At 38.2% G+C, this 15,169-nt stretch overlaps 1 protein-coding gene across 6 annotated transcripts in view; it reads left to right on the forward strand.

Moving 5' to 3' along the window:
• Window positions 1–15,169, forward strand: part of GLI3 (GLI family zinc finger 3) — a 246,887-nt gene that overhangs the window by 122,952 nt on the left and 108,766 nt on the right. For all 6 annotated transcript variants that reach the window (XM_048839132.2, XM_048839133.2, XM_048839131.2 and 3 more), the window contains one exon: window positions 11,554–11,659. In XM_048839132.2, coding sequence (XP_048695089.2) covers window positions 11,554–11,659 — 106 coding nt within the window. The remainder of the gene's footprint in view (window positions 1–11,553; window positions 11,660–15,169) is intronic.

Genomic DNA, 15,169 nt, shown 5'->3' on the forward strand with positions numbered 1-15,169 from the left:
GATGACTGGGTGAGACAACAGATGATTTGGAAAAATAAATGTGATACTGAACTTCCAGAGAAAGGAAGGAAATTACTGGAAAGTATTGTCTGGTAATAAATTCAGCTCCTATTAAAATAATGGAAAATGATTAAGAGAAATCATCAATAAAGTCTAAGAATACAGTAGATGTAATGTATTGGGTTTTGAAAAAGCATTTTATGCAGTGTCTCATGAAATCTTATGTGAAAAAATAATTCAAACTGGTTTCCGGTCTGGTGCGGGGAGGTTCGGAAGCTTGCTGTGAATGGGGGTATGAGGGGGAGGGAGGGGAGCTACTGAGACTTGGCAGGGGACAGTGGCTGCCAGCTCCAGACTGAGAAGGGGTGTCCCAGCAGTTCTTATTGCCATTCCTCGCTGGCTGGTGCCCAGTGCCCTGTCCTTCCTCCTCATGCCCCTTGGTATCTGGCACCATGTACCAGTGCAGCCCTGCTCCCGATCCCAGTGGTTGGTGCGTGTACTTCTGCCTGTCCACTGCGCAGGGAGTCTCCACTGGGACCTGAAGTGGGGAGAGCTGTCCCTAACTCTTCATGATGGCCAGCCCAATCTTGTGTGCCACTTCAGCCTCTTCTCCAGCTCCCGCTGTGGTCTCTGCTCCCTGCACTCTCAAAGTGGATTAAAATAAGTCACCCGTATTCCAGTATGAATGTGTCCACACATTAAATTATTCAGGAATAGCTCATGTGCTTTAAATTCACACCCTATCTTAATCCAAATTAACTTTAAAGCGTAGATAAAACTCTAATAACAAAAGGTCAATTTCTGCAGCCCTTACTCACATTGAGTAGCACCATAGTCCCCTGGCAAATGTAGAGTAGGTTGCTACTCATTGTAAGTGAGAGTGGAAGAATCTGGCACAAAATGGGAAAATGCAAGTTCATAGGCACATTGGGGGGAAATAACTAGAAATGCAGATATTCAGTGGGAGAGAGAAATGTCAGTAATGCTGAAAAACCTATCAATATGTACAGTGAAATTCCAGTTTAAAATATTATATATAAATCAGTGTGATTTTTTTAGCCTGCATACACAGGCTTAATGTCCTAGAGCAGAGAGGTGATAACTGTCTCTCTTTCCCAAATTGGAAGGAGTTCAGGGAACAATGAAAAGGAATAAATTGACTGAAGTGTCCAATTTAAAGTGTGCAGATTGTAAGAATGCAATATATCTACATTCTGGGATAGACAAAGAGGGCAAGTGATAGCCATCTGCAAGTGTATGAAGAGTATAAATAACACATAGGGAGAGGAACTCTTTAGGGTGGTACAAAGGGAGGTAAAATAATTAGGAGTAATGGGGTTAAGAACAAAATTAGGTTAACTAGCAGGAAAAAATCTTTGACAGTGAGATCCGTCAGATTGTAGAAAAACAATGAGGAGTCTGGTGGCACCTTAAAGACTAACATTTATTTGGGCATAAGCTTTCGTGGGTAAAAAACCCCACTTCTTCAGATGCATCAGATGAAGAAGATGTGGGGTTTTTTACCCACGAAAGCTTATGCCCAAATAAATCTATTAGTCTTTAAGGTGCCACCGGATTCCTTGTTGTTTTTGTGGATAGAAACTAACACGGCTACCCCTCTGATACTTGTCAGATTGTGGAATATTCTTCTGTAGAAGCTGAGTTGTTTTTATCTTTAAAAGTAAAAGCTCAATGACCTAATAAGTCTTTTCCATCTCTAATTTTTATCGTTATACAATTTACTTACCAAAGACTCTGAATGTAATTTATATAACTCTTCCAGCCTGTGTTGGCCAATGAAATAAGAGACCTCCACCAGATCATCAGCTGCTGTAAATCGATGTAGACTCATTGACATCTCTGGTGCTACGCTGATTTACATCAGATTAGGATTTGACCTCTGGACTTGCTTTCAAACTTGACTTTGCTACATAGGAGAGAAACACACTAGCAATTTGCATCATATGATTGACTAACTTTTTGTGGCCAGGCTTAATACTTTGTAACCCTTTTAAATGTGTTGAAGTTTATTAGTTGCTCCAAACTGACCTCCATAGGCAGATCCACACTATGTACAAGGACATCTGACATTTTTAAAATGTATTTATAATCTGTATCTTTCCATGAGTACACTGATTTTTGGCTTCCAGACTGTTCTCTTTCCTTGTCTTTGTCTACACTTGCAGCATAGTCACATTTGCAAGCACCATGTTTATACATGCGTCTTGTCAGTGCTAACACAGTCTTCCTGGCCATTGTAGATGGGAATGAACCAGACTATAAACTGTTTGACAAAATTGTTGTTTGGCAGTTCCCTGTCTGCCCTGGGCAGGGAAGCTGTGTTAGCACCCAGCTGCGGAGAACTGTGTGTAAACATTGTGCTGCAGCAGCGTAGTCAGGGCCTTCCTGTATGATTTCACTCTTAATCATCTTCAGTTTGGGTCAGGATTGATTTATTTTTTTAATTCAGTTTTATTTATTTTCTTTTAACACACAGTTTGTAGTTCATCATTCACAGCTGCAGACTCCTATATGTTTGGGTTAACCTGCTTTTAATAACTTTCCGTGCATGTGTTTTCTTTTTGTTTGTTTGTGCCAGATTCTCAGCAGGGAGGTTGAGAATACAGAAGATGTCATCAGGCACATACAGATGGAATCAAAAGACAAGCAGCATTCCAGAGCATCTAGATTAAAGCATTTGACTGGATTGTTGAAAGTTAAATATGGACACTTTTTAAAAAAAAAAAATCCTTCTGGGTATGATTTTTAGCTGTGGTAGATGTATTGATGGTAGGGACACAAGAAGTTAGCGGGACAATGGCAGAATAGAAAGCACGTTGCAAGGGAAAAGATAAATTGTTTTTTCACTGAAGAGAGTACATTTGAGGTAACGGAGGCAGGGATTTCTTTTGTCAGTTCCCTGGCAGAGCACAATTTGTCATTTTCTTGCGGAGACCACATTATTAAGTTTGTTAAGAAGCACTGCATGGATCCAGAGGTTACGAAAAAAGATGAGTTGTGGCATACCAAGAGCCAGCTGCATTATAAGAGGTGATGTTCTTTCCAAATAACGTACTTTGTGGCCAAGATGTCTCGTTGGGTTCTCTTCTAGTGTGCTTGGAGTGCAGACACTGACTATATACAACTGTTGTTACATTTAATGGCTTTTTAAACACCAATTTATATAAGAAAGGGAGGCAGTGTCGTCTAGTGGTCACAGCATGACACTGAGATTTGGGACCCAATAATTCTATTCCCAGCTTTGCCCCCCGGACCTGCTATGTGCCCCTGTGCAACTCTTACCTTTTCAGTGCTTCAGTCTTCCAACATGTAAAATGTACATAATAATGATATGTCCCTACACTGCACTGCTCTACCCATGCAAAACAGCCATAACCAATGGCCAACTAAGATGCTATTATGGCTTTTTTATATTGCCAGTGCAGCACAAAGCAACCTTACTGTACTGATGCATCTGACCTCATACAACTAATAAGTCATGATTCAATCACTGGATTATCATAGGGCCTAATTTGTGTTTGCAAAGTGTTCAGAGATTCTTGGATTAACAGTGTTTTAAATATGTAAATTATTTATTATCATATAAATCAATTATTTTGGATGTGCAGAGTGTTCTGAGCACCGGACAGATGGAATCAAATAGACTTTAAAAAGTTTAGCATTCCAGAAGACAATCTTGCTGCAGTTTTCCTCTGATAGTAGTGTTGCAGTGATTGGGAAGAATGATAGTGTTCCAGCTGAAATCAATCCAATAGCTGTTTAGCCAATACCTGCAGCAAATCTGGCATATTAAAGATCTTCCAGTGCCAGTTGATTAAATCATTTCCAGCCACTTTTCTTCTTGATCAGAGATAACAGCTCCTCTTCCAAATGTTTGGTGGGATGATGATTATTATTGTGGAACCACTAAAAACGATAAAGCATGTTCCCACAAGGTGTTTGGGTTTACAAACACAGAGGAGGTAAATGAATGACAGGTGTGTAAGATGCCCTGGATTCTTATTTCTTTTCCAAGGTGGGAATCTTTTTCATCAGCAACAACAATCAAAAAGTGGAGCAATATTCCACTTTCTGAGGTTTGTGGTGTTTTTAATGCAGAGAAATGAGCTCTGAAAACTCAGGTTGAAGCTGGAGATGGAATTGTAATGATTGAAGTACATTAATGAACATAAAATATAAAAGTGTCATGATCAACCTGAAAGTCACTTTTTTTTCCTGAGTTTTGTACCTACTGTAGTTACAAATAAAACCTAATATTACTGTAACTGAAAGAACTTAGTAAATAGAAGAGAAAAAACTCCACCTCTGCTTTTTCAGTTTATTTACTTTGTGCATTTGACAATATTTTGTGTACAGACAGTTTTCTTGGTTCCCCTCTTAGTCAGTCAGTTAGATTCCAGTCCTGAAAAGACTTACGCACATCGTTAACTTAATTCACTTTGAGTGGTCCCATTTACAATCAAGGCTGTGGGACTACTCGCAGTTCATGAAGTTAAGCATGAGGATTTGCAGGATTGGGGGTCTTAGTTATAGTTCTCTCTTGATGAGAAGACCCCTTGAAACAAATGGGGAGCAGAAAAACTCATATACACATTTTGAAAGGGAAATTAACGGGCCCTCTTGGAAACTAATTTTGTTTAAAAATTAGCCAGTTGAAAAATATGCAGTTACCGGTGCAGCAGAACTTTCCATTCCAAAAAGTACCATGACTGTTACCATAAAACCAGACAACACCATCAAGGGAAGATAAATTGAAGCAAACATATATGAAGAAATAGTAATGTCCTATAGGACTATGCGAATCAAAATATTAGAAAATTCCCATTGGATGATCAGCTATGCACCAAGGGAAATATAGAAATCTGCTGGCAAAACTGTTCACAATGCAGTGTACTGAAAAAGACATTAAGAAATTGCTATATTTTGCATAGTGGTGTTTTTAGTACATTTTGGGTAACAGTGTTTTATATAAGTAAATTATTTATTATCATAGAAGTCAATTATTTTGGATGTGCAGAGTGTTCTGAGCACCTGGTTCCACTGAAGTCAAAAGCAAAACTCTAACTGACTTCAATGAGGCCAGGATTTCACCCCCAATATGTTATAGTTAGGTTAGGCAGAATTGGATTTTTCTTTTTTTTTATAATTTCAATTAATAATATCAATGTTTAACTTTAAGCATTTTACATTTTTTATCTATTTAAATTTTCACAGTTGTACAAAATTATGGGGAAGTCAAACAACTAGGGGTCAGTTAATAATTAGTTAATGACAGTAGACATTGAGATTCAAAAGTTAAAGCATTATAATATGTAATATATGAAATGTCCCAACATCACGCATAAAAATTTTCAAAATAAATAGCCTTAAATCAAATTCTAATAATTTCTCAAGCAGCATTTGTCTTAGTTTGTCCTAGTTTGGAGTGGATTAATGATCGAAATATTTTTTGTAAGTTTTTTTGGGTGCAGTGAAATTGACATTTACCGATTTTAAAAAAAAAATCTTATCCTTCCAAGCCTAATTGTATTTTGAGTAAAGTTCTAAACTTGACTTAGTGTTCTCTTGTAGAATTTTGTGAACAGATTTATCTAATGATAAACCACTAAAATGTTACACATACTGAAAACGTGCACTGAATTGCATATTTTGTGTGCCACTATCTCATAATGCAGCTGCGGAGAGTGGAGCTGCACTTAGCCACTTGAGTTGATTCAAACCTTATACCATAACAAATAGTTTCTCAACTCACTAAAAGTTGAAGCCTATCTTTTCAAAAGCCTAGAGGGTTTGGCAAGAATCTCACCATGCTTGAGCAAAATGGGATAGTAAATGGTGTTGTCTGTGTGATCAGCCTTACTACCAAAAATTTAACTTGCCAGATCCAAGTGATTTCTAACTGTAGAAGCCCTGTTCCAAAGATCAAGAAATTGATGGAAAGATTCCCATTGACTTCAGAGTGTGTTGGATCTGGATAATGGTTCTTTCACTTTCTCTTGTTGTACTTTCTGCTACTGACTCAGTATTACATAATACCTCTTGGTCTGCTAGAGTCATGCAACCTTCTGCCGCATCTATTAGCAGATCGTTGGTAACTCTTAGATCTCTTTAGATCTTAATTATTATTCTTTCTTTATCAAACATGCAAATTTTGATAATTTTCCCCAGTTTCCTTTATTCATTTCTCTTGTTCTTTCAGCGGAGGCATAGGTTACTGAGCTTTAGGGAACAGTGAAAGTCCCTTCTCCTCTCCTAGGTGTTTACCTGGTGGAGTGTGAGATTGATTATTATTTGTGAGGGTTGGTCCTTTTCACTGTACCTGAAGATGTATTTGTAAGAAGGGAATACATAATTTATACATATAAAAATTTAAAAAAACGACATATTTTCTTGAAAAATCTTGGAGATGACATCTACAGAATTGTGTGGAGCTTAAAGTGTTTACCAGTGCTACATTTCTACTCTTATACAACTTACTTGCCTGTGCTCTACATTTTTTTTAAAGACCTCCTAATGTTCTCAAGCAGAGGTGGACCTTAAAGATATTTTTGCTTGTGGTATTGGAAAGGAAGACAGCTAAGGCCCCTATTCAACAAAACAAGCTGAAATATGTGTAAGTCATAGAATATCAGGGTTGGAAGGGACCTCAGGAGGTCATCTAGTCCAACCCCCTGCTCAAATCAGGACCAATCCCCAATTTTTGCCCCAGATCCCTAAATGGCCCCCTCAAGGATTGAACTCACAACCCTGGGTTTAGCAGGCCAATGCTCAAACCACTGAGCTATCCCTTCCCCCCAAGTCCATCCATTTCAGCACTTAGCCATATGTTTACATCTCATTGAAGTCAATGGGACTGAATCGTGCTCAAGGGCTTTGATGAATTGGGCCTAAGGCCCTGATTGGGCAGTTGAATCCATACAGATAGATGCTTATGCCCATATGGAGCCCATTGACTTTAGCCGGCCTCTGCACAGATACAAGTCTCTGGCTGCACAGATCTGATTGCAGGATCTGGGCCTGAGTTAATGAAGAACATTTTAAAGCCTTGTCATGGGCTACCCTTGCCTTCATTTCAGCCAAATCTTCCAAGATATAGAATTTTTTTATGAATAATTTCTGAAATACGACATGAAGGGTAAAGTTTGTTAGAAGATGTTGTTGATTCATTATAGTATAATTCCTGCTGATAGTTTTGTTTTATGCATGTTAAATAGAAAGCTCATAAATGTCATATTTTTAGAGCAGTGGTTCTTAACCTTTACTGCAGCCTGCAGCCCTTTGGTTCTCAAAATATGTTCTCGCACCCCTTATCAAAAATTGTAGAAGTAGGTCAGTTCTTTAAACCTAGATATATTTTTTGTTTGTATATTACAGTAATATTAAAAAATGTATAATGTTAATAAATACGTAAGTTTGATTAAACAAAGTAGTTGTACTTACGTGCCTGTGCTTAATTTGTGTTTTTGATGATTTACTTTCTAAAAAAATCTGGCATGTCTCGCACTCCTAGAAAGGGCATCTCACACCCCAGGTTAAGAACCACTGTTTTAGAGCAGGTTTCAGAGTAACAGCCGTGTTAGTCTGTATTCGCAAAAAGAAAAGGAGTACTTGTGGCACCTTAGAGACTAACCAATTTATTTGAGCATGAGCTTTTGTGAGCTACAGCTCACTTCATCGATTTGTGCTGGAAATGGCCCACCTGATGATCACTTTAGATAAGCTATTACCAGCAGGACAGTGGGGTGGGAGGAGGTATTGTTTCATATTCTCTGTGTATATATAAAGTCTGCTGCAGTTTCCACGGTATGCATCCGATGAAGTGAGCTGTAGCTCACGAAAGCTCATGCTCAAATAAATTGGTAAGTCTCTAAGGTGCCACAAGTACTCCTTTTCTTTTTGTTTTAGAGCAATTGCCAGATCCTTTTATTAAGGGTCTTTGTGGCTACAGGGTTTGTAGGTAGCCAAGACCTCTGCTAGCAACAGCTACAGATCAGTTGTGACCAGATTCTACCACACAGACAAAGAGCAGTACATTCCTGTACAAGTAGTCCCATTCATTCCAATGGGACTACTCTTAGAATAACGTACTAGTTAGCATAAATGAATGTGGAGGAATTTGTCCTGTGATGGTCTGGCAGTATCTCTGCTGAAACAATTATTGTGTGAGGTCAGAATGACCAGTAGGAATACAATATGTGTTACAGCTATGCAAACTTCTGTATATTTCAATTTAAATACATGTCAAACAATTACATATTTATAGGGTTTGAAGTGCATTCTAAGTGGAACCTTGGATGATAGGAGCTCTTTCAAATATCTGTTTGATGTGAGCATATTTTCATATAAATATTCAAAGCTGTTCAAAGTAGAACACTTTTGGACCCACAGCATGTAGAATTTACTACTTACCTCTGCATCAAGAAATTATCCGCACATAGTAGATTTTGAATTCCCTCAGTAAAACTGATTCCACTAGTTCTGCACATTATTCTCCCTGTCTCCCATTTAGCATGTTAGTTTGCTGACAGTAGAGTACACAGCACTTAGCAGCTGGTTTGTGGAACCATCAGTCAGGAAATTGTATGATAAATAGGAGGTAGCCAGGTTTAGTGGCACTTTATTCTGCTTCAGCAGTTTTAGCCTGACTTTGGAAAAGTCGTCATGAGGTATTTTTCCAAGGGTTGCAACAGGAGATGGCTACAGTGCAGTAACTTATTACACATACGCTTGAGTTATGATGCTCACCAGCTGTATTGCTCATGTGTAAATAATAAACTGTGAGATGGATAATTATGGCAGATGCTAGATATTCAGGTCTGTTCTAGCCATGCGGGGTTGACTTCAACAGTTCTCTGTGCAGTGATGGAATACTTCTCTTTCCAAGACAAAAACCACAAACGAAATGCAGCCAGGACACACAGAGAAACTTAATATTAAAGGACTCAGAAATGTATTCTTTGAGATTTCTGCCTCATTAAATGTCAGTACAAGATGACAGAGGTTAATGAAATGACTGTATAACACAAACACATTAAATCCTACTTTCTTCGTCTGTACAGTTAAGATAGGTCTGGGCTATAGGTAATTTAATATTCAATATTCCAGTCCTGAGACAGAAAATTATAGAAGATCACATTTAACTTTAGGGCTAATCCTGTACATGGCTAAACTGTGTTTAAAGAGGTAAATAGGGGAACTGCGCCCCAGAGTGGAGTTTCAGCCTGGCTCGGCAGGGATGGAAAGTAAGCTGTGCATCTTGCACAGGCTTGTTCACCTTGTGTGAGGTGGGGTATGATGCTATTTGACATGCCTACGGGGATCAGAATCCAGCCCCTTGGGACAAACCTCCCCTGTCCCTTGTTTTCCTCACAGTTACTACTGTGAGAGAGGCAGTGGGGAGAGAGATGTTTGTTGACAGTGGCTAATATGTCTTGGAGGAAAGTAATGTACAGCAGGAGTAGGACCCCTACTCGGCTTACATTATTGCAAATAATAGGCTATGGGGCGGGGAGCACAGCCTACAACAGGATCCCACGCTATGTAGACATCTCTCTGTGCTGCTCCTGCTCCTTCAAACATTTCCCCCTGGTTTCAGGCTGTGTTGTGGCTTCTGGGACTGGTGATCGATGCAAAGTGCATTTCATGCTCGGGAAGCAAGTATCTTCTGGTCCCCCCATAACCACATACTCCTGTGGGATGTATAAATTCCTGGGATTGACTGTGAGCCCTGTAGAAGTCAGCAGGGCTCAGCACAGGTGTAGGAGGGGATCAAATTGCAAGAGTGTAGGTATTTATGTCCAGTTAGTAAAGTAGGGCTAGAATTAGGGCTACCATGACTAGGGTTTCCCTGCTCATGTTAGGAAGCCACAATCACTTTTCAAACAGGATCGGGCCCCAAGTCAGTAAGTGGCAGAAATGCACTGTAACTAAGTGCACTGTAGTTGATACTTAACAAATAGCTGGCACGGGGACTGGACAGGAAATTTCAAATGTTTCAAAATTGTCATGAAAAATTGGAAATATTTCCTCAGAACTTGTGTGAATTCCCCACCTCCCCCCACCCCATTATCTCTTACACTCCTCCTTTTCTACCAACTGCAGCTGGTTGGAGATCTCAAACATTCAAATTTTTGAGAAAAAACAGAGGCAAAATCCAATTCCTCCCCCTTTTTTTGGAACCTCACCTGGCTTGATGCAATTGTTTTCAGAGATAACGTAATCTAAGGTGGGGATTACATTTAGCTGGATGCAGAAGGAAGAAAATACACATAGAATCTACCCTAAGAGTCATAGCAAGACTGAAAAAGGTCTCTCTAGCTTGGTTTTTCCGACTGATCATAAATAAGAATTTTCTCTTTTTAGAATCCTTTTTAGTAAAACCATGACTTTACATAACATCCATTCACATCTGGTTTTAGGATCACATAAACATAAAATAATTGGTCTGGATAGGTAGGTTTCACCCCCCAGGAGACAATGGGCTTTTCAGCTGTTATGTTGCTGCTTGAACATTGTCTCCTCCATTCAGAATTGTAATGATGCATTAAATAACATTCTTTACATTAGACAGTTGCAAAGGTATGAAAATGTTGATAGAGATCTATAGTATATTAAAACTAGAGCATCCAAAATGGCAGAGAGCTTTAACGCGAGAATTATGTGGAAAAATGAGGGCTAGATTGTTCTGACCTGTACGCAACCTGTGTAGTGGTGGGTTGGGGACGAGACTGTGAGGAACTGTCCCCTCTTGTGTAATGGATATAAGGGCTGTCTGGAAGTAATAGGAATTGCAGTGGCAGCATCAGAGTTGGCCCTCCCAGGAACAACTTGCCAGAAATAGGGTGGGGAGTAACCAAAGCCATTTCTCCCCTCCTCTTTACATGCCTGCCAGCAGAGGTGACCAGCTGCATGCAAAGTGTATGCTGCATCCTTTTCAAGGCTGAGGAAATGAATCCCCACACCCTGAAGCACATAATTCCTGACGCTTCCCTTCGGTACGCTGCAGCACAGCGTCTCCTCCAATGCAGCCTTTCCCAATCACGTTTTCCTTCTAACTTAATTGTAATTTACTCCAGATTGTACTTTGTATGCCTGCTGTTTTAGTTGTACATTCCACTGTATCTTTTTTACTACAAGCTATTTGTACTCTATTTTTAGGTCTTTCTTTCAATAAAATTTTTATTTGTTTTAATATGAAAAAAAATAGAACCAGGGATGCTTACAAAAGGTTCAGCAATCCTTTTGATCTGACACTTCACATGTGTGCACTGTAATTATTTATTAAAGGCTTTTTCATGTAATTTGCCATTTAAGATAGAAAAAAGAGTATATGAAAATTAATAAATGAATATTCACGCTCATCTATGCAAATTTTATGGGGCAAAGTTTGTTCAGTTACACCGGCATTGTATTGAGAAAGAAGAAGTTGACCGTACATCATACAAGAGTTGGCACATAATTTGAGATGTGTAATTAATATTAAAAATTAGCTGCATGATATATTCATATTTGGAAACCTTATTTGTTTTTCAGATCCACCTCACCTTTTTCCAGCATTCCACCCTCCTGTGCCAATTGATGCAAGACATCACGAGGGACGTTACCATTATGAACCATCTCCCATTCCTCCACTGCATGTGTAAGTATTATTTTCCAGATTGTTATATTATGGAGCCTACAACAAGAGACAAATATTGGAATCCTTATGGTACTTAAAACTCTGTGCCTGGAAAGCTTTGCAGCTTTCCTTTTCAAGCTGGAGAGCAAGATTTACGTTTGGAATGCGTCGAGTTTATCTGTTCGTGGATTCACTGAAGCAGAACCAGGCTGGTGCCTTAGGAATGCCTGTTATAATAGGTAGCTGGCAAATGTCACCTATATATTTTGCTGATGTTTATTCTGTGTGCTGTCTTTCTATAAATACTAAATTAAAAAGCATAGAGCCCTATAAAATACTGCTAAAAAAAATGTGTACTTTCTCTGGATTAGGCTTGGGATTCTTCATAGCTAAAATTTCCTGTAACGTCAAAGCTTTTTCCTAGTGACTGCCATGAAGCATAATGAAATTTTGGGGGAATTTTCATAGCCCCTGTTGTGTGTGTGCACAAGCAGTCAGGTGATTGATGGGAATGTCACCCAAACAAAATGGCAAATGTAATAGAGCACATGGTTTACACAAAGATAAAAGAAAAGAATGCCAGTGATAACGTGCATTAGAAGAAGAGGGGAGAGGAGGAACCCTGTGGAAATAACCATTATCTTATTCTATATGTAGAGAGGAGTATCAGATTTGCAAAATAAAGCAATGATCTTTAGTTGTAATGTTCAGAAAACTGCCATATACCATAAAAAAATGGAGCCATAAGGAAGGCTTACTCCTGTGCTAAAAGTCTTGATATATACATTTAATTATATCTAATAATCACCTCTCTTGTTGAGAAAATAAAAGAAGAAATGCAAAAGTAATACTTTGAAGAATAATGCTAGTTGTTTAGATGGCAGATTGCATCTCCATGGCTATTAGTTACAGCTGTGTAATTACATATATACAGAAGAAAAATGAAGTTGTTTTAAAACAAGTCCTCCTCTGTGAGCAGAATTAATTGATATTAACAATCCTAACTACATGCCCAAGTACACACGCAATATTTTACCAACAGTTTTTTTGGATTAGTCTCCTATTACTGAATTTTAATTTCAGAGCAAATTTGCCTGGAGGGAAGTAATAAATCTGTGTTGCAGTCTTCCTTAGGCATTAAAGGAAAAGTGGGTATTTACAGAATGAAAGAGAGAGCACAGAAACTTGTGATTTATTCCTTAGAGTTTCACTGATACATCAGTAAGTATTTACACCGTAATCAACCATGCAATAAAATACATTAAAATAAAGATTTTGATTTAAACCTACAGTTCAAAAACAGGGACATTTTGAATTAAGGTGGAAGCAACATACAGATTCACCCCTTTCATTCTAGGTTTTGCAATGCATATGAAGCTAGATTCTGATGTAAGCTCTTTAGAGTCCTTCACAGGGTTTCTAAAGTCAGCCTCTGGTTGGAGGCTTAGGGCATGATCCTGCTCTCTTCGAAGTCAAGGGAAATTATGCCCTGGGCTTCAACAAGAGCAAGATTGTCACCGTTACTGTTATTTAATAATACCTGGTATTTAATAGCATCTCTCATTCCAAAGGATACCAAATTGCTCTGCAAACTTATATAATATACTTATACTTATATTATATATACTATATTACTGCAAACTTATATAAACTAATATACAGATTCTGGGCCTGTAGTTTGCCTAGGCAGAGATTTCAAGGATGAGCCCTATTAGGGATCACTTTCCTGTTGCTGAAATGCATTAGTCTCTTGGGTGTATCACAACAGTATTTTACCAGTGCTTAACAACAGAGCAGAGGCAAATTTTAGGTAAGCAGAATGTGGTTACTCAATTTGGAATATGAAGAGGAGTTGGGGTTAAAAACCTATTGTGACAAAAGCGTCACAAATTCTTTAAGAACCATAAATGGTCAATATCTCAGTTTAATGTCTCATCTGAAATACAACAATACACCCTCTTCATACCACGTTGGGTCAGTGGAATCGGAACTGACTCAGAAGGAAGAGTGCCACTTATTGAATAACCAACACCAATACTTCCTGCAGCACCTTGGACGTCTCCCACAACTGCATAGCTCATAAGAAACAATAGGATTTTAGCATGAGATCATGGGCTGCAGGCAGTTGTTTGAGATGTATGTCATAGTTTCAGCCTTTAACTTTAAAATTAAAATTTCTTTGTTATTGTTTATTTATTTTTGCATAAACTTAAGCAAACTATTCTTCCCTTCTGTTTGTTTATGCCATTGCTGAAACAATAGGGTATAACATACCCAGTATGTAATGGACCCAATATGATCAGTGTAATTAAATGTCAATATGTCATTAGGTAATTGTACAAAGGAAACTTTCAGACTATAACAGCTTTTTCGTAGGCATTTTCATAGGTTGTAGAGTTTTCAAAAATTCACAGTACTGTATAAACATGATAGACACCAACAGCTATGTCTCTGGTGTAAATCCATCTTTAGGAACATTGGATTTTGGCTTAGAAAGGATTAATCATTCTTTTGGAGACATTATTTGGATAGTTGTCATGGCATCCTTTTAAAAAAAAATGGATTTAAAGTTATTTCAGTTTCTGGGAGACTGCGGATAGGGCATACAACAGGAGTCAGGAAACCAAGGGTTTGTTCACTTCTCTGCCACTGACTCTCTCTGTGTGAGTCACTCAGCTTCTCTGCTCCATATTTTCCCCATATGTAAAACTGGGGTTAATGATGGTTTCTCAACTTTGCAAAGCTGGTTGAGATCTATACCTAAAGAATGCGGAGTCTTACTATAATTAGGTATCAATAGAACAAATAGAGGAAAAATACAGAACATTTCAAAAAGGTCTTGTGCACATGATGGCATCTGGGCCTAAAATATCTTTTTTGAGTGACAGGCAAAACAAAAAAAAGTCAATATCAGTAAACTTTTAGGGTGTAAAGGATTCTTGCATAGTTCCACCATTAAAGATATGTATATGAGATATTAGGGTTTTTTTTTAATTACTCATGGGCAGAAATCTTGTATCCCAAATTTCACCCTGGAGCAAAATTTTATAACTGAGTTATAAACCCCTAAAATAGGAGTTTATGTTCATGGTAGAATTGCTGACAGATTCATATGTATAGTAGGACTAACAGGCACTGCTATAATTATGCTATCGTATCCTATCATTAAAGATTCCATTGAAAGAGGTTTATAAATTGCTCTTCTTCTTAGATAAACCACCCTACATTAAGGCATCAACAATATGGTGCAGAATTAAATTAAAATCTCATAAAATGAAATATGTTCTGTATTAGCTGTTTGACACTTAATTTGCCTCTGAATGAGGAGAGGAAATCACAAATTAACCTGCCTTTGTTTTCCCAACCGTGGCTTATTAGGTGTTAGAACAACTGCAATTACAGCCCAGTAATAACCCCCCAACCCTTATGAATATATACTGAAATGTGTCACTTTGTGTTACTGAAACCTGTTTGTTAGAACTGCTTCAGTTTTCCTAGAATTTCTTCAGTTTGTAGCTTAGCAGGAAGAAG

This window comes from Caretta caretta, chromosome 2 (assembly GCF_965140235.1).
Source record: "Caretta caretta isolate rCarCar2 chromosome 2, rCarCar1.hap1, whole genome shotgun sequence".
Taxonomy (NCBI): domain Eukaryota; kingdom Metazoa; phylum Chordata; order Testudines; family Cheloniidae; genus Caretta; species Caretta caretta.